Source organism: Mus caroli, unplaced genomic scaffold, assembly GCF_978045245.1.
Source record: "Mus caroli unplaced genomic scaffold, Mus_caroli_1 scaffold_10, whole genome shotgun sequence".
Taxonomy (NCBI): Eukaryota; Metazoa; Chordata; class Mammalia; order Rodentia; family Muridae; genus Mus; species Mus caroli.
Genome location: NW_028227265.1, coordinates 115,228,423 through 115,249,178, shown reverse-complemented (window position 1 = coordinate 115,249,178; position 20,756 = coordinate 115,228,423). Strand labels below are relative to the sequence as shown.

General features: G+C 40.5%; 2 protein-coding genes across 7 annotated transcripts in view; both read right to left on the bottom strand.

Moving 5' to 3' along the window:
• The window catches only part of LOC147002524 (cadherin-11-like), a 271,038-nt gene that overhangs the window by 204,548 nt on the left and 45,734 nt on the right, over nt 1-20,756 (bottom strand). The gene's annotated exons all lie outside the window — the stretch shown is intronic.
• The window catches only part of LOC147002525 (uncharacterized), a 239,771-nt gene that overhangs the window by 204,623 nt on the left and 14,392 nt on the right, over nt 1-20,756 (bottom strand). The window contains exons 7-13 of one of the 3 annotated variants that reach the window (XM_085844152.1): nt 19,030-19,066; nt 17,354-17,415; nt 15,173-15,206; nt 14,637-14,679; nt 3,549-4,614; nt 3,075-3,356; nt 2,459-2,516 (exon numbers count right to left, since the gene is read on the bottom strand). In XM_085844152.1, the coding sequence (XP_085700278.1) occupies nt 2,482-2,516; nt 3,075-3,356; nt 3,549-4,614; nt 14,637-14,679; nt 15,173-15,206; nt 17,354-17,415; nt 19,030-19,066 (1,559 nt within the window). In that variant the 3' untranslated portion in view covers nt 2,459-2,481. Of the gene's footprint in view, nt 1-2,458; nt 2,517-3,074; nt 3,357-3,548; nt 4,615-14,600; nt 14,680-15,172; nt 15,207-17,353; nt 17,416-19,029; nt 19,067-20,756 lie in introns of those variants that run through there. The other 2 variants (XM_085844153.1, XM_085844154.1) reach the window with 2 other exon arrangements.

Genomic DNA, 20,756 nt, shown 5'->3' with positions numbered 1-20,756 from the left:
CAGGAGGGATGGGACAGAGGAAATTTTTCTTTTGGCAACTACACAGGGAAGCAGGAACTTGGTGGTATCAGGGTGGTATCATCTTGTGGTCAGGACATCTGGCGCTGATTTAGGGCTCGAACATTCTGTGGTTGTTCTTAGAACAGTGCGTTGGTGGCCTGCTTTTGACCCCCTTTTCTTCTTGGGGGGCAAGGCCCAAGTCGGAGATCAAGACAATAGAGATCAAGACAATCGGAGATCAAGACATAGCTCCCAACAGATCCTGCCTATCCATGAGCATGGGAGATCTTTCCATCTTCTGAGATCTTCTTTAATTTTTTCTTCAGAGACTTGTTCTTATCATACAGAGACAGTTCTTATCATACAGATCTTTCACTTACTTAGATAGAGTCACGCCAAGGTATTTTATATTATTTGTGACTATTGAGAAGGGTGTTGTTTCCCTAATTTCTTTCTCAGCCTGTTTATCCTTTGTGTAGAGAAAGGCCATTGACTTGTCTAATTTTATATCCAGCTACTTCACTGAAGCTGTTTATCAAGTTTAGGAGTTCTCTGGTGGAATTTTTGGGGTCACTTATATATACTATCATATCATCTGCAGATAGTGATATTTTGACCTCTTCCTTTTCAATTTGTATAAGTGGATATTATCCCAGAAAGTCAGAATACCCAAAATACAATTTGCAAAACACATGAAGCTCAAGAAGAAGGAAGACCAAAGTGTAGATACTTCGATCCTTCTTAGCTGGGGGAACAAATTACCCATGGAAGGAGTTACAGAGACAAAGTTCAGAGCAGAGACTGAAGGAAGCACCATTCAGAGACTGGCCCGCGTAGGGATCCACCTCATGAACAACCACCAAACCAAGACACTATTGCAGTTGCCAAGATTTTGCTGACAGGAGCCTAATATAGGTGTCTCCTGGGAGGCTCTGCCAGTGACTGACAAATACAGAAGTGGATGCTCACAGTCACTCATTGGATGGAACACAGGGCCACCAATGAAGGAGCTAGAGAAAGTACCCAAGGAGCTAAAGGGGTCTGTAGCTCTACAGGAGGAACAACATAAACTAACCAGCACCCCCAGAGCTCCTTGGGACTAAACCACCAATCAAAGAAAACACATGGTGGGACTTGTGTCTCTAGCTGCATATGTAGCAGAGGATGGCCTAGTCATTCATCAATGGGAGGACAGTCCCTTGGTCTTGGGAAGATTCTATGACCCAGTATAGGTATAGTATAGCCAGAGCCAGGAAGTGGCAGTGAATGGGTTGGGGAGCAGGGGGAGGGGATGATAAGGAATTTTCAGGGAGGAAACTAGGAAAGGGGAAAGCATTTGAAATGTAAATAAATAAAATATCTAATAAAAAAATGGAGTGCTTCTTCTCATCGGAATCCTCCATGGTGAACAACACAGCAGGTCTTCCTCTAAAGAGCCAAGTCTAAGCTCCCACAGAAGGCCTCTCTGTGCTCCCAGCCACAGTTTCCACCAAGCCATGCTGCCTGCCAGGCAAGCCAAAGACTCACTTCCCAGAGGGAGACCCAGCTGGAGCTCACCTCCTCCCCCTTTTCCCTTCAGCCCTGGGCTAGATCCAGCCCTCAGGCCCCCACTCCAGTCTCAGCTCTTCTGAGGCATCCGGTGGCATCTGGAATGTCCAAGAGCCTGAGAACCTGTTGTCCTCAACTCTCTGCAGGCCAGGAACTCAGAGCCATCTCTGGCAGGTCTGCAGGAAGCTCAGGCTGTGCTCCCCGACCCTTGGAGAAGGGTCCTAGTGCTTTCCACAACCTGACGCTCTCCTGGCATCAGCATGGGTTACACACAGTCAAAACTGCTTGCTTGCATCCCACCTCACCCAGTGGCCCAAGCCCTGAGCCAGATGTAGGCCACCCTTTAACCCACAAACTAACATAGACCCTTTGGGTTCTCAGATACTGAACCATCAACTAAAGATAATACAGGTTCTAGCTCTAAGTCTACATGCACATAGGTAGCAGATGTGCAGCTTGGTCTTTATGTGCCCCCCCCCCCAAAAAAAAAACCTGGAGCAGGGGCTATTTCAAAGGTTGTCGCCTGAATGCGGGATATGCTGTTCTAGCTGGACGGCCCTGACTGGACTCAGTGGGAGTGGAAACCCCTAGCCTCACAGAGATTTCATGTTCCAGTGTTGGAGATGACCAGGCAGCCCCCACCCACTCAAGAGGACTAGGGGAGGGTAAGAAGGGACAAGGATTGTGGAAGAGACTGACTGGGAGGGAGCAGTGAGCCGGATGGGAAGTAAACAAGTAAAAAATAAAAAAAATAAAAAAATATTTTTCTAGTAAACATCACATGGCACAACTGAGACTCCAATAAAACAATAATTTTTGACTTCAGTCTTCTATCAGAGAAAATATTTTATTAATACATAAAATTATATATTTACATATATATATATATATATATAAAATAAACCTTTTCCTCACAGCCTTTGTCTGAATATGTCAGTGTGTGTTGGAGTGTTCAGCTCCAGCGGCATCTAGAAGAAAAGCAAGAATTATCAATAGTATCATCAGGCACATCATTGGTGGCATTGTCAGGAGCAACAGCAGCAGCATCAGTGTCATTATCATCAGGATCACTGTAATGAGAAACAGTGAGAAGGTGGAGGCTTGTTTTGTTAATTTTATTCTCAGCTGTTGCTTCCTTTGGAATGTTTGTTTCCAGGCTGATACTATCCTCACAAGTCAGAGTTCAGAAGAGCAGAGATAAATAGACCCTAATGTTTAACAGGAAGATTTCTCTGCTTAGCCATTCAAAAAACACAAGGTTTTCAATCGGATTGAAAAAAATTTTCCTCATTCCAGGATGGCAGACAACCAAGTACCATGGTCAGTTGTGTTGGTCTAAACTGGTTTTGTTACACTATGCGAAGTATTTTCATTAAGTTGGGAAAAGGAAACAATTTTTTCTGGTTCTAGGTAATGCTTAAATAGCATGAAATGTATTAATCATGACTATTAGTACCAAAGAGATCTACTTTTCTATCTAAAATAAAAGTTCATCTATTTTAAGCAACTACTGTGGTCTACCTTACCTGGTTTATCGTTTCTGTTGGAGGGAGGTCCTTGGCCATTTTCTTCATACCACACTTGCTGAATTCTATTTCTCATCCACATCATCATTGATAACAAGAATGTACGAAACCGCATCAAGGGCATTACGGGCAGCAGTGGCATATCTGGTGCCCAAAAAAAACCAGGACGCTGGAGAGTGGACAAGCTATGGCCAGTATGATCAGCTGACTCTAATGCATCATAAAAAACCTCAGCACCCTGAGCAGGGGCTATATCTTCAGGAACAGGAATGGGTTCCGCACCTGAAGAAAGAATAGCATACTTGTCTTATGCTGGAAGCAGTGTCAGAACATTCAGGTCATTTCTTTCAATGGAATCTAGGGAACAACAAGTGCAGGTACCAGGAGGAGGCTCTGGGTCACAATGGGGTGTGTCCCATGCATGCTCCATGTACAAATCTGAATCAGTTATGAAATCCAACCCAATGTCACTACCTGTTTCTGAGTCATATTTTTCATCAGATTCAGAACAGTCAGCAGGACTTGGGGAAGGATTCTTCAAAACATCATCAGGATCCCCACTTTCAGGAGTACTCTGCGAAGTAGTTGGCTCCACTTCAGCAGGAGCCCCATTGACAGCAGCACAGGTGGAAGAATTTGGCTCAGCCTCAGCAGGAGCCCTGCTGTCAGCAGCACAGGTGGAATGATTTGGGTCAATGGCTGCAGGGTCCCCACTTTCAGGAGTACTCTGCAAAGTAGTTGGCTCCACTTCAGCAGGAGCCCCATTGACAGCAGCACAGGTGGAAGAATTTGGCTCAGCCTCAGCAGGAGCCCTGCTGTCAGCAGCACAGGTGGAATGAGTTGGGTCAATGGCTGCAGGGTCCCCACTTTCAGGAGTACTCTGCGAAGTAGTTGGCTCCACTTCAGCAGGAGCCCCATTGACAGCAGCACAGGTGGAAGAATTTGGCTCAGCCTCAGCAGGAGCCCTGCTGTCAGCAGCACAGGTGGAATGAGTTGGGTCTATGGCTGCAGGGTCCCCACTTTCAGGAGTACTCTGGGAAGTAGTTGGCTCCACTTCAGCAGGAGCCCCATTGACAGCAGCACAGGTGGAAGAATTTGGCTCAGCCTCAGCAGGAGCCCTGCTGTCAGCAGCACAGGTGGAATGAGTTGGGTCAATGGCTGCAGGGTCCCCACTTTCAGGAGTACTCTGCGAAGTAGTTGGCTCCACTTCAGCAGGAGCCCCATTGACAGCAGCACAGGTGGAAGAATTTGGCTCAGCCTCAGCAGGAGCCCTGCTGCCAGCAGCACAGGTGGAATGAGTTGGGTCAATGGCTGCAGGGTCCCCACTTTCAGGAGTACTCTGCAAAGTAGTTGGCTCCACTTCAGCAGGAGCCCCATTGACAGCAGCACAGGTGGAAGAATTTGGCTCAGCCTCAGCAGGAGCCCTGCTGTCAGCAGCACAGGTGGATTGAGTTGGGTCAATGACTGCTGCAACCTCAGGCACAGGAATTCTATGCTTCCGAGGAATTTGAAGGAAGATAGGTGGTTTCTTTCCTCGCACCTATAAGGAAAATTGGCAATGTTACTTTTGATTTAAAGTTTCACTGATTTTATTCATTTTATCACCTGTCTGCTAATGTCAGAATCTCAATTTATAGTCCCCAAAATGTTTCTGTATTCAGACCAACTTCATCACTAAGGACACTCTCTGATATTCAGCAACCTCTGCTTCCTTTCTGCATGATGACTCAAAGGCCCAGAGTATCTAGAAATCTTAAATGGGGACCTGCTTAGGGTTATGCTTTCCTTTCTTCTGCTCTTTGCTACCTCACATCATCATTATCTGCAAATTGGAAAGATATAAAAAGAAAGGACAAAATGTGTCCTCTCCTGTCTTTATGACCTGAATTTTGAATTCCAGCCAGATGAAGTGAATAGGGCAGTGAGGTGCTTTGAGAACAAAATGAACCTCTCTCTTCTGCACTACACTAACCTTCCCCAGTGAATGATCTTCCACAGTTGTCCATTAGATACCTGGGATATCAGAACAGTAAAACTGAATTGTGAAATGCATGAATAAAGTATGTCACTACCTACAGCAGAGGGGAATTGCTGAGTTCCACGTATGGATTCTATATATGCCTTCCAAAATCTCACCTACTAACTCTATGTTCAAGTAACTTTTATGCACTAGGTGTAATTGTAATCTTTGATGCTTACTACCTCCATCCGAGTGATAACCTAGGCCTAGTCCTGGAAGCTTCTAGCCTGTGTGAAACTTAGCATAGGCCTAGAATATTTTCTGCCTCTCATACCTACTGCTGAATAAGCATACCGTTATTTCTGGTTCTTTTTCATCTCTGGCTGACTGGTTCAACTCAGGTGTTCTAGCTCAAAGCTGCTCCCCATGTTAACTGATTCAGTCTGGATTCTCTCTTGGCCTCTGATGTTTTTTGTTCTGCTTGACCTCAAACTAACTCGCAATTTTTTTCTAATCTTCTGACTCCTTCATATTCTCAGTTCATTCTGCCTTCACCTGTGTCTCTCTGGTTCTCTCTTCAATATATTTCTCTAAAACTCTCTGGGTAAAAATGCCTCCTCTCTCTGTTTCTCTCTGCACTACCTCTCAAGTAGCTTCCCTTTCCTCTTTCTTCTTGAGAGAGTTGAACATATCCTATTTAATCAAATCTTTCTCTGATTCATCAACTTCTCTGCCATGCAACTAGACATCACTTTCAAACAAGGTGCTTCCTTCTACAACCTAACGTTACCTTGATTGTTTAGGATTAAGGGTGTTTACTAAGGAAGTGTCTGTATTCTAGCTAGAGGGATTAAACTTTGGTGCAAAGGCTGATCACACAATAACTTGACAAGAGTTTATTGAGTAAACAACACAATCAATCACAAGCACAGCATGATCAAATATCCTGCATCACCATGACTGTTGTTACACAGAGAGGATGAATATAATGACCTGATCCAGCACCTCTGTGGTGGCTTGAATGTCAGAGGCTCATAGCCTCATATACTGCTTGCTCTCCAGATGGCTGACCTATTTTGGAAAGGATTAGGAGTTGTGCCCTTTTTGTAGGATATGTGTCACTGGGATGGGCTTTAAGATTACAGTACAGCTGGGCGTGGTGGCGCACGCCTTTAATCCCAGCACTCGGGAGGCAGAGGCAGGTGGATTTCTGAGTTCGAGGCCAGCCTGGTCTACAAAGTGAGTTCCAGGACAGCCAGGGCTACACAGAGAAACCCTGTCTCGATAAACCAAAAAAAAAAAAAAAGATTACAGTACACAGGTGCCATTTCCACAAAGTTCTCTCTTTCCTGTGTGGGTCAAGGTGTGATCATTCTGCTGGTGCTTCAGTACCATGCCTGCTGCCTGAACCATGATGGTGATGTGTGCATCCAAATGGAACCATGAGCCCAACTTCAAGCACACCCTTTCTTCTGGAAGTTGTCTTTCTCATGGTCCTTTTTTACAGCCATGGAAAGTAACTAACATAACCATCATCTAGGTACAGTAGGAGTGACTTCAAACGTCTGAGGGATTCATTCCAAGCTGTGCAGGGGTTTTGCCCAGTGGATTTGGTCACAAAACAAGTGATCAAATTCCATAATGCTAGCTTAGATAGGCTATCCAGAGCACTCACTGATTCAGCCAGATATATTTAGGAAATGTGAGTGTTGAGAGTGGATTTGATGCGTCATGGCAAATAAGGTATCCATACATTTGTTGCTCTTTACACCTCCATGAAATTCATAGCTTATCAACCTACTTTTGCCCTTCAGTACCAGGTTTCATGATACTTACATGAAAAAGTCACATACTCTGCATCATCAAACAATATAACACAGAGAAGATTCAACAAAATAAGTTAAGAAGCACTGTTGATCAAAGGAAAAGGATGAGCAAGCATGCAATCTATGTGTCTTCAAACTGTTCAAATGTTAGAATTTAGTTCACTGGATTCACCAAGAATCATCATGGACTTTGAATACAGCAAAGCATGTGGAATTTTCAGGCATAGGCACGTTTTCATACACCATGAGCTACTGGACTCATTAGCCCCTTCCTCATTGTGTAAATATGCTTGAGCCAGTTATTAAAGAAGAATGAAAGGACCATATGATTCAAAATTAAATTTCCAGGACATCTGCCATTTCCATGAAGATAACACTGAAGATAAATGAGAGGACCCTGAAGAGATTCCCTGAATTGTTAGTCACACAACAGGTGTATATTAACAGCATTTATTTACCAGAATACTTAAATTCATGATTCAAAATAATTTTTATCTTAGGGGTTTGTATACATGTGTTTTATTACTCTGCCTGTGTTATGCTTGCCTGTGTATTTCTCCCCTCCCTCTCTCTCTCTCTCTGTCTCTCTGTTTCTCTCTCTCTTGTGTGTTTCTGTATGTGTGTGTTTGTGTGTGTTTGTGTGTGTGTGTGTGTGTAGACTGGAGGGAAATTTCAGGAGCTGGCTCTCTACTTCCACAGAGTTAGAAAGAGGCTCTGACCATTTCTGCTGCTCCGTATGGTCTAATCTGTCTAGCTTGTGAGTTTCAGGACTGTTCTACTCTCTTAGCCTGCAATCTGGATTTAGGGGTGCAGAGATTACAGACTTTTTTCTTTTTTCAGGATGAAATTCAGCTTATTAGGCTTCCAAGGCAAGTTCACGAACCCATTGAGCCATCTGGTTGGTATATTTTATGTATATATACATGCATGAGTCCATGTATGTGTGTATGTATTTATACATATATATGTATATGTAAATATGTATATATACATGTATATTGTGATGGTTTGTATATCCTTGGACCAGGGAGTGGTACCATCTTAAGGTGTGGCCTTGTTGGAATAGGTGTGACCTGGTTGGAATGGGTGTGTCACTGTGGGTGTGGGTATAAGATCCTCACCCTAGTTGCCTGGAAGTCAGTCTTCCACTAGCAGCCTTTGGATGAAGACAGAACTCTCAGTTCCTCCTGTGCCATGCCTGCCTGGATACTGCCATGCTCCCACCTTGATGATAATGGACTGAACCTCTGAACCTGTAAGCCAGCCCCCAATTAAATGTTGATTTTTATAAGAGTTGCCTTGGTCATGGTGTCTGTTCACAGCAGTAAAACCCTAACTAAGACAGAAGTTGGTACTGGGAGTGGGGTATTGCAGTGATAGGCCTGACCATGCTTTTATTTGAAAGAATGTGGATTTTGAGACTTTGGATTTGGAAAGCAGTGGAATGCTTTAAATGGGGCTTAATGGGTCATCCTAATAGGAATATGAAAGACTTTGTTGCTGGGAGTGATTTAAACTGTGTTGACCTGGCCCAAGAGATTTCAAAGGAGAAGAATTTCAGAATGTGGCATAAAGACTGGTTTTGTGGTATTTTGGTGAAGAATGTGTCTACTTTTTGCCCTTGTCTGAAAAGTTTGCCTGAGGCTAAGGTGAAGAGACTTGGATTAATTGCATTAATTGCAGTGAAAAAGGAAGTTTCAAAAAAGCCCAGCAGAGACTTTGTTCTCTGGTTAAGTCTTATGAAGAGAAGTTTGAACAAGCATAGCAAGCTTAGAAAGGAAAAATATAAAATATATGGTTTGAGTATTAAAGGGGTACCAGGAAGTGAAATGGAACAAATTCCTGTGTTCTAGGAGATAACAGATTAAGGGAGTGGGACCTTGGGGCAAGATCCTACCCAGCTTAATTAGATCCAGGCATGGTGGTACACACCTTTAATCCCATAAGACAAGCATGCTGATCTCTGCATTCAAGGTCAATCTACAGAGCAAGAACCGGGATAGCCAAGCTTAGGCAGTGAAGGATTTAGAATAATGTATTAGTACAAGGGGATCATGTTCTAGTTCCTGTAAGCAGCAGAACTTGGCAGCTTCAGCCATGTGGCTCTGGCTCTAGAGTTAAGAATGGAAGGAACTACTGGGAAAAATGATGCTGGTTAGCTGGAGCTAAGGAATTAGTGGTGATTAACAAGAGACCAGCATCGCTGAGGTTAAATCTTCTGGAAAGTGTTTTCTGGGAGCACAAAGAAGCTGTGTTCCAGAGATAACCAAGGTTGCACCTCATGCTGCGGCTGGACTTGGTAATGTGTAAGAGTCACTCAGGTGGTACTGCTTGTGAAGGAATGAAGGGATAATGGAGAGAAGCTGAGGCTTAGCACTGTGAGAGGCCAGGGAAGGCCACTGGAGAAGATGAAGCCTCAGCTGTAGTTGATGGCCCAGGACTGAAGGGGTCATGCAAAGGATTTGAGGCTTGGCACCCTGAAGAGAGCCTATGAGAGGCTATTGGTGAAGCCTAGTTGGAGTAGAATACCCCAGTGTATTAGAGATGTCAGTACCATGGAGTGATCACCAAGAACTGCAGCCGTAGTGGAGTGGATCAACCTGAGCTTAGAGTGCTACAGAGGGCAGAGCTGGAAAAGTGATGCCAGCCCTTAAGAGGAGTCCAAAAGATCAAGTGGAATCCCAGACACTGAAACAAGAAGCTGTAACATTGAAATTGCCTTGGAGACTCAAAGATGTTAAAGATGCCAGAGCCATGGGACACATGCTGAGGAAAGCTGCTAACAGGGAGTGGAACCAGCCCAGGAGAAAGCAGTTTGTTGCAGTCAACAAAGATGAAAAAGGAGTGGAGATCTGAAGATTGTTTTGACATCAGCCATGGAGATGCAGAGTTTGGAATTTGCCCAGCTGGTTTCCTGCCTTGCTTTGGAAATTACAGTTAATTAAGTTGGATGAATCTCAGAAGAGACCTTGAACTTTGGACTTTTAACATTGTTGTGACTGCTATAGACTATGAGGACTTTGAATGTTGGACTAAATGCATTTTGCATTATGCTATGTTTAAGTGTGGCCCCCATAGACTCATGTTTTTGAACAAGTCTATGGGGACCAGGGAGTGGAATGTGATGGTTTGTATATCCTTGGACCAGGGAGTGGTACCATCTTAAGGTGTGGCCTTGTTGGAATAGGTGTGACCTGGTTGGAATGGGTGTGTCACTGTGGGTGTGGGTATAAGATCCTCACCCTAGTTGCCTGGAAGTCAGTCTTCCACTAGCAGCCTTTGGATGAAGACAGAACTCTCAGTTCCTCCTGTGCCATGCCTGCCTGGATACTGCCATGCTCCCACCTTGATGATAATGGACTGAACCTCTGAACCTGTAAGCCAGCCCCCAATTAAATGTTGATTTTTATAAGAGTTGCCTTGGTCATGGTGTCTGTTCACAGCAGTAAAACCCTAACTAAGACATATATATATTATGCATTTATATTCTAGTTTTAAAATAAAGGTGAGAGAAATTGAGAGACAGACAGAGAGAGAGAGAGAGAGAGAGAGAGAGAGAGAGAGAGAGAGAGAGAGAGACTGGTTGTTACCCGTTTAGAATGAGAATGAAATGGAGAAAAGTATGAATTTCTCATTGACATGAGAACTTTTCCTTTGCCCCAAGCTAGTTAGCATCTTTGAAACATGCCTGTGTCATTGTCATCCCTGTCTGGCTGTACCTATTCATAAAGACTTACATTGAGTATTCTCTTAGCATGCAATAGAGAACTATTATTATCTACCTCAGATCCATTTTTTTTTTTTAATTTTATACTTACTACACTGCAATTGCCACATAGGCTTCTGGGAAGTCTTGTGTTAGTTTGATTTCATGCAAGTTTAGTATCAGAAAATAGCATCTATTTTTATTTCAATCACATAATTTATTTCTTTGAAGAATGGAAACTACCTTTGGCTAAGTTGTGCCTGGCATATATCACTGCTTGAATGATATTGTGGATTGTATTCTAATAATTGGTCTATAGAAGAGGTTGCTTCATGTCATGCCAACAGTAACTAATCTCTGGTTACCATATCCTTCACCATTGTTATGCACGTTCTGTATCATCATAAAAACTCTATTCAGGGGAAAGGTGTTTGTAGTAGGAATGTTAGTTTTGAAAACTCTAACGGCTTTTCACTGAACTAGAAGATGATTGCCAAGTGAATTTCTGTGTTTGAAAATTACCTGAGTTCTACCTTCTTGCTTAGTTCTTTCTAGAACAAAATTTACTCAGGTTCATCACATATTGTAGCTAATATTAATCTGGAAACTAAATTGAACTAGGCTAAAAAGAAGGGACATTTGAGTTTTTTTTCTGACAATATTAAGTTTACAGTTTCTAATGATTTCACTGGGTGTAATAATTACATCTAATCTGCCCCTTTCTTAATAGTGAATTTAGAGGGTTTACATTAAGATAATTAGCTAGTTGTTAACAGTAGGTAGTAGAGTAAGTGGTGTGAGTAAGATCTGCAAACAGACCCTTGTGTTTGCTTTGTAACTTCTCAATGGGGATTAAAACAGAAAAGAGGGCTATTATTATTATTATTATTATTATTATTATTATTTTACTTGCTTCTGTAGTTGCTGTGACAAAATGTCTGATGGGAAAGTCAGTCAGTTACTTCCATCAAGGCAACAGTGTGTCCCAGTTTGTGGTAGTATTCTATTGCTTCTCACATGGTGGTAGACCAGGAAACAAATAACACAGAACTGGTACCACAAGTAGTCATAACCATGAAAACCTACCACTGACAACCTTGTGCTACTTAGGCTATATTCCTGAAGGTTAAACCCTCTCCCAAAGTGTGGCTGAGTATTCAAACCTGGAGAACACATCTCTCTCTGTCTGAACCTCCCATGCACTGGGCAACAGGTATGTAATGTTATTAACACACACACACACACACACATGCACGCACTCATGCTCACACACACACACACACACACACACACACACACACTTTTTATATAAATTCAGTCAATGTGTAAATCACGGTCAGCGAGATGACTAAGTAGATAAAGGTACTTGTCAGCATGACAAACAGCTTGAACTTGATACCTGAGACTGAAATAGTGGAAGGAGAAGACTGACTCCTATTAGTCATCATTTGATAGCCACAATTCACCTTGCCTTCCCCTACTTCCCATATCAATTACGAAGAGGGTGTCCTTGACCTGACAGAGACCATCTTGCCTGCTTTATGAGTTCATAAATTAAAGGTATGCCCAGCATACCGAGCCTCCTATTGTGCACACCCTGCCTATTAGTCCTTTGGACTTCAATAGGTAAAATGTGAAGGCTGAGGCCTGGGTCCAGGAAGTTAACAAATATCCTAAGACTGAATACTTATTTTCCCTTATGATACTTTTAATCATTTTCATATCAAACATATTCACTCTAGGAGCTGGAAAAGGGGGCTGATGAATTTTTAACAAGTATTGCTCTTGCCTAGTACCTGGGTTTGATTTGTAATACATAAACGTTTGCTGACAAAATTCTGGAACACCAAGTCCAAGGGATGAAATAACCTCTTCTGATGTCTGTGGGAAGCACACACACATGGGACACAGACAGAATACACATGCAAAGCATTCACACACTTAAAGTCAGTCGATCTAAGAAGAGAAACACAAATATGTTGGTTGCTTTCATGTTGACTGTACCTACTTCCAGGAGCCTGGATTATTTACTTTCTGTCATTTTATGAATTCTCCTGACTGTGTTACAAACATGCTCATTGTTTTTGTTTCTTTCTTGTTGTTTCCATAGTCTAATTTCCTAACACTTAACATTTTAATACAGTGGTTCTCAACCTATCTACCATGACCAATTGGAGGAGGTGCATAGAACAGGCTCACACAAGTTTCCTAAGACCGTCTGAAAACACTGATAGGACATTACAACTGATAACATTATCAAACCTACAGTTATGGAGTAGCAACAAAAACAATTTTATCGTTGGGAGTCACCACAACATGAGGAACTCTATTAAAGAAAGGGTCACAGCATTAGGGAGGTAGGGAAGCACTACCTAATACAGGGCCTGGCAAGGAGTGAGGATATGAAGGAGATGAGGGGAATATTCCAGGCTAGGTTTCTCTTCTCTGACACTACTTGCAGTACTCAAGGCACAGACACACACATTCAACATTTTCCTTCATAACAAGCAAATATGTTACTTATCAAATGAGGGGGAATTACCATTAGGGATGTTTTTTCTTCACAAGTGTTAGGTATTGGCTCTCCCTGAGAGCACACATAAACTTCAGAACTCCAAAAACCCACAAAACCCTTTTGCATTCTCTTCTGTGATCCAAGTAAGGTTTTGCTAGATTCTTCCGGCAATGCAAAGGTAGAGAGTTAACTTTTTGTTTGGTTCTGAAATTAACTCTTTTGTTTTTGGGTGCATGCTTTCAAATCAACTTTACTTCTTAGTAATCACAGGGTATTGACACATGAAAAAAGCCATGAAATTAAATTAAACATGAAATATCTTCTAATATGCTTATCTATTTCCAAATTGATAGGATATCATCAAGATGTAAAAATATTTAGGCTAGACTAGATTAAGAGAAAATCATGAAATGGGAAACGGGACATTGTTCTTCCGGTTGAGACTAAGCTTAATTCATTATGTGCCAATTTTTCTACATTTTATATAAGATGATCATTAATATTGATGAAACCTCTTTTGACAGTCTTTCTCCTCCATTGCTGGGGGGGTATAAAATGCACATTTTCCCATTTGGAAATAAATGCCAGTTAAATTGCCACTGCTGTCCTTACCATAGTATCTGTGGAACTGCTTTATAGAAACACATTGAACCACTGAGTCACATTCAAAAATCATTAAAATGTCACTTATCATTCACACAGCACCTCAGTCTAGGGCTACAGGTTATACAGAAACAAGTTTCCTAAACTCCAGCATCTCATAGTGATAAAGTAGCCTCATACTGAATATGGAAGTATCTAAATAAAACACTACAACATTGTAAGTGTTTGAATATGGCACAAAGAATATGCATGTATATTTCAAAAATAGAAAAAGAAGATCTTATACGGAAGTATATAGCAATTGACTCTCTGCTTCTAGAAATGCTGGCTAACTGGGGAAGGGCAGTTATTGTTTAACTAGATGAAGAACTTTCAGCATATCCTTATAAGAATCAAATAGAAAATGCTCTAATCTCTTCATAAGACAAATTTGATGAACATAATTGCTAAATATCCACAAGTTCTTCTCAGTCTAAACACAGATGAAAGAGAGAAACCAAAGAGAGGCTCTCATATATGATCCTGAAATAGGAGTGCCCAAGGGTAGATAAAACTTATGGGCATTCTGCTGAGGGTAAAGGCACTTTGGAGATTCCAGGATCATTGAAATATCTGGACTTACAAAATGGTATTCTGGTCTATTATCACAGTCACATTTTAAAATCTGTCTAATGTGTATTCATTTCTGCAAACATTACTTTGTCAAACATCAAACATCTTGTATTATGTGAGAACTGCACTCAGTCTTCACTCCCTATGTCTTTTGAGTCCATTCTCATATCGGGCCACTACTACCCATAAGGACTTATTGCTCACTTGCAATTGATAGAAAGTTCCACATCTACAGTATGGTTCTCTCTGAATCACATTTCCATATAAAACTGGGATAGTTAGACTACTGCTGAATTAAGACAATTCATAAGAAACTTGATTTCACAGAGAAGCATTTTACCTTGATACGGGAAGTATGCCTGACATCTTCAGCTTTTGAACACCTAGAAACAACAATGGTAGGTTTGTCAGGGAGCTGATAGAATGCAAATATGCAACCTTCTTTCAACCTTAGATTTGTGGCTGGATCTCTTGTTCATGGATGAAAACCCCAGGCTAACTACCCAGTAAACTTTAGGGGATTCTCTGTCACCACCTCCAGTCTCACCATAAGGGCCCCAGCATACAGCAGCTCATGAGACCATCAGACCTCATGTGGATTCTGGGCATCCAAACTCTCATTCTCACACATGCATAGCAAGCACTTTATCCATTGGATCTTCGACCTAGCTATGGATCCTTTTCAGCATTTCATGCTGCATGAGAGATATCATCAGTAATTTCAACGTGGTTTGCTCTATAAATAATTATTCAGCTTGTGATTATAGAAAAGTAAAGAGCTGAAATAGTATCACATAGAGGGAAAGACAGTGTCAGGTTCTGAATGTTATATTTTCTACAGATTAATATATTATAAAATGCACACCACATTCTTACCACAGTGATGTTCTTCTTGTAACTTTCTCACTAACTACAAAAGAGGGAGGCAAAATTTGTCATTAAACAATGGTAGCCAGTGCCGAGGCTAGCATTTTTGTGACCCTATATGCTTTGACACCATTTATGAAAAGCCTTTAAAATGAATATTGATTTGTAAGAATAAATGTATTAGAACTCTTCCTTTCCACATTCTTATATTTTTAAAATACGAAGAGAAAATTTTATCAAAAGTTACTATTTATAATAAATTGTGCAAAATACCTACAATCCTGAGCCCTATCAGACTCAAAAAGTGTCATCTTAGCCTGAAGTGTTATCTCACAGTGAATTGTGTTGCCATTGCTGCTTTCTGTGTCTGCCCTAGGGATGCTGGCACAACTCTAAGTGAGCGTACTCATCTTGGACAGAAGTGAAAGGGACTTCTCCAAGTATTGACTTGAACCTCTTTCACTGAGGGGGAATTATCCATTCCTAGCACAGGGAAGCTCAGTCTGTGACTATGCAACATAGCCAAATACAGGAGACCCAAAACCCTTCCCAAAGGATTTCCAGCTGCAAGTGTGACAAAGCTCTAGAGAGATCAGTGTGTTACTCTACTCTAGATCTTCTGAGGAAGATGCTAAAGGCCCTCAGTGCTAGCACTGGTCCCTAGCTCATGTGCAATGCAAAGAAGCTCAGCATCAACTTCCATTGCCTCCCATGGCAAGAGCTGCTAGAAAGACCCCCTTAGTAGCTATACAAACTGAAGTATTACTCCAGGGAGAGAAGCATGGAAGCATAAAGCAGCAATTCCAAGGAAGTAATGCCTCATATGAAGCATTTTTTTTATTTATTTCTGCATATAAACCATTGAGTGACTCAGGTTTCACTGTATGGAAAAAGTCTGCTCAGCAAACAATCTAACAAATGAACAATTCTTGTTTACTTCCTTTGCAATATGTAAAACTCCACTGTACCCTGCTGGGCATTGCCCATGGCCAGAGCACAGCCTTTGTCCCACCAAGAAATGGGCTGAGAAGGTGGATCTCTGGTGGACCTTATGCTACACATGTATGGGGCCTCTGTCAATCCTCATCACCACAAGAAAACTCTAATGCTGAAATAACTTAAAAGAAACTCACCCACATTACACTAATAGTATTTCATCCCATGCTTATGTGAAGACAGCCATTTAGATTCCTCTACACTATTCTCTGGCTGGTGTTTTCCTAAGGCAAAGTAGGTGTGAGAGATGCTGTGGTGACAGTTGCTGAAAGCATAAACTGTGTGGTATTTCCCCCACTGTAAGAGTCATATTCAGACTGAACCAATGGGCCCTTCCATGCCATGCACTATAGGATGATAGGATTTTCTCAATCTTCCTTCTACTGTGGCAGTTTTTTTTTTCTGCAAATTATGTCTTTAGCATGTAAACCAAGTATCACTATCAATTTGGTAACTAATAGAACTACAGGGAAAAGGTGCTGTCAGAGTAGCCCATATGGAGGCTGTTGCATAGAATACCGAGAATGGCAGTTTTCATTCCACAGCACTACCTACAAAACTCACGCACCATTCAGTCTTTTAAAAGTTCCTAATTGAGCCAGTTATTTATTGTATCAGGATATTCACATTAAATGGAAGACAAATAAAAATAACCAGAAGATAATGTATGAATTCTCAAATAAGTTGAAATTCAGAAATTCTATGACAGAAAAAAAATCCAGAGTGCCCTAATGACATTAAGTCCTCAAAACACAGTAAAAGTAATTGAATACTCTATTTTTGTTTGCTTAACATGACCACATTTTATGGACACCGATACACATACAACAATATGTAGTCAGTAATATATATATCAATGATAAAAGTTAAGTAAAAATCCAATTCATACCAAAGTCAACTCTTTGTTGTTATGTAACTAGAGAGGATCTACATTGTGGAATAGGTGAAAAATCTTTTTACTTATAAAAAGACACTACATACATCAGTAGTTCATTTTAAATAAATAAACATATTTCAGGTGATACAATTTGAAATTTCTTAGAAACAATTCCTTAAACAATTCTGAATCCTAAAAATTAAGACAGAATATAACTACCATTGGCATATTTGTTTTCCTTAGTTTCTATTCTAGCAGGAACAAGATTCTATTTATGATTGGGATAGAATCAATAGAGTACTTACTCTTAAACTTACCTGTATTATTCTGGACAGGGTTTTTCAAGATGGATTTAAGCTGTCCTGGTGGTCTTGGCTCACTGTGGTTTATTTTAAGAGTGTTATTTTAATTTCATATAAAACAGTAATCAAAGACTTTGAATTCTTTGTTGTTCGATTTCCCAATTTATGCTACATTACAAATCAATAAAAACTATTAACTTGTTCTTCAACCAGTTCATTACATTTGGGGACACTTTCCTTACAACTTCACTTCATGTGGAAGAAAGGGAAGAATTTAGCCCACAAAATATAGCCCAACAAAACCACACACAGATACAGACAAGCATACATGCACACACGCACACTCACTAGCACCTCTTCAGCCTTTGTTACGACAGCTTACAGACAGTTTTTTTTTTTTTTTTTTTTTTAATCTATTGACTCAATGTCAGTCTTTGCCCCTGGAACAGCAAAGTACTTCTCTCATGATACTTTGTGCATATTTCATTGACTATGATGTTACCACACAAGAGGATGTTTTGTGGACCATCAAATAGATTTCAGGAACTCTAAACAACCCACCACAGCTTTCATAATGTTCAAGCTGCCCCTTCTTATCTCATGCACGACTGAATCCTGATATCACAGTCTGCTTGTTTCTATGCCAAACAAGCATTTCTAGAAACATAATAAGATAGTAACAAGAGCAAGGAACAATAAAATTTAGTTGACACTTGCAGTTTTACTCTGGAACTGTTTAGAATTCCAATAGAAGTCAACATGTGTATTTTTTAAGGAGTCTCTGAAGAGCTTTAAGTACTGGACATTTTTGAATCTTCACTTTCAACATTACCTTCGGATCCAGTAAGCTATTTAATAATGTTTAGAAAATGTTTTGTTGATACATAGCACAAATAAAGAGGACAATATAGTTGTCCTCTCTTGTGGAAGTAATGAATCCTAATGAGCACAGAATTAGCTTGAAATACAACTTTTAGTTTTCTATCAAGCTAGTGTCTAACCTAGCATCCTGGACTGGAATGGATGGGCCTTTACCTCTATGGTCATGTCCAACTGATGCAGAAGACAAAAGCCCCCTTTGTAGAAAGATAACTATTAGTTACACTGTCATTCAGATAATCTACTGAGAGTCAAAGGATTCATTACTGTGGAAAACAGATCATGTGAACTGATCATTGATGGATGGATGGAGCATTCTGGAAGACATGGGTGTCTTCCAACAGCTATGAAAGATGCTACCCCTGACAAAAATGTCCTGTACATGTAAAGCTCTGTCAGAAGAGGAAAGAAATTTGTTGGCATCCTGTAGTGATGACTGACAACTGAGAAGCATCCCGAAGTATGTAAACTCTCAGACAAGAGAAATGCCTGAAATGATAGCTACTAGTGTGGGTCTTAGTTCACAAATTGAATTCAGTAAGGCTTTGAAAAGCCAATGAATCTTAGATGAACATCCATGTGCATAGCTAATCCCAGCAGGCTCTTTTTCCAAACTCCAGAGTTGATTCTTGCAAATGGTGGGTGAATATAGTGTTCATGTTCCTATGAACTACACTGAGCAAGTTTCCAAGCTAAAAGATATATTCATAATATTGTGGAACTTGTAAGACACAGGTCTCAAAGTACTCCCAACAAGAATTTGCTTCTTATCTTTGAATTTTACCTACCATTAATAAATTGTTAAACCTTACCAGGACAAAGGCTGTTCCTCTTTAAAATATAATACTTCTGAAAAGAAAAACAAAATATGTTTTATTACAACTATAGAAAAACATTACATATGAAAACGATCAGACTCATTATTAGTATCAATTTCTATGAGACCAATCTAGAGACTATTCAAGAGTAAATATTCACTTTTAGCGAATTACTTTGCATAAAACTATTCATTCCCTGTATATTTCAAATTGAAGATGACAATAATTTATCAAACATTAATGCCTAAAAATAAATACACACACACACATTTGTGATGATCCTAAATGAACTCTCTCAGACTGATAGAGAGCACAAACCTGACCAGAATAAACAACTGTTTCAAAAATAACTTCTTGTGATTCTTTTTAACTCTAGGCTAATGGTTCTGGAAAGAATTATAGATTGAGTCTGGTGGCACACAATTTGAATCTCAACACTTAGGAGGCAAAAGCAGATGGAGAAACTGTGACTCCCTGGACAAAAAGAGCTATATTTAGCGAGACCGTGTCTCAACCCCTCCCCTAAAAAGAGTAAAACCCAGAGCTGAGCTGCAAGCTGTTCTCCCCTGAGTGCCATTCTTTGTCTACCATTTAACCCAAATTAAGCAGGCCTGCTGCACCAGGAACATCCAATGCTCTGCCCAGTTTCCTGGAGACATACACTGTCCCCTGATTTCCAATGTCCAGGCAAAGGCAGCCCACCTCAGGACTCCTGTGCCAGAAAGTCCCAGGGATAACCAGTTGGCTAAAGGCCAGCATAAGAACACAATCAAGGAGAACTAAATCAATATGACACATCCAGAGCCCAGGTATTCTACTATAGCAAGCTCTGGATATCCTAACACAAGCAAAGCACAATAAAATGTTTTTAAATCCAATCTTATGAAGATGATAGAGGACTTTAAAGGGGGAAATTAATAAATCCCTTAGGTATACAGGGAAATAGAATCAAACAGGTGAAGAAAATGAATAAAACAATTCAATACCTGCAAATGGTAAAAGAAACAGTAAAGAAAATACAAACTCAGGGAACCTTGGAGATGGAAAACCTAAGAAGGACAACAGGGACAGAAGCACAGCCAACAGAACAAAAATAATGGAAGAGATGATCTCAGGCATAGATGATATAACAAAAGAAAATGTTAAACCTAAAACAATTTCTTACTCAAAGTATTCAGGTAATCTGTGACACTCTAAAAAATCCTTCTATGAATAATGGGAATGAACAACAGTGAAGAGAGTAGCAGCTCCAAGGACAAGGGAATATTTGCAACAAAATCATAGAAGAAAATTCACCCAAACTAAAGAAAGAATGCCTATCAACGTAGAAAAAGCTTACAAAACACCAAATTGATTGGTGTTCTCAACACATAATCATCTTCCCTCCACAAACATCAAAATGACAGGAATTAACAATCATTGGTTATTGATATCTCTCAACACCAGTAAACTCATCTCCCCCAATAAAAAGATATAAGCTGACAGACTGGATGTGGAATCAGCATCTATCATTCTGCTGCATGCAAGAAACATACCTTGGCAAACATACATAGACATTACCTAAGAATGAAGGACTGTAAAAAGTTTTCCCAAGAAAAGGTACTCAGGATGAAAGCTAAGGAGCAATTGTAATATCTAAATAAAAGAGACTTTCAACCAAAATGAATCAAAAGAGACAGGGAAGGATATTTCATACTCATCAAAGAAAAACACACCAAGAT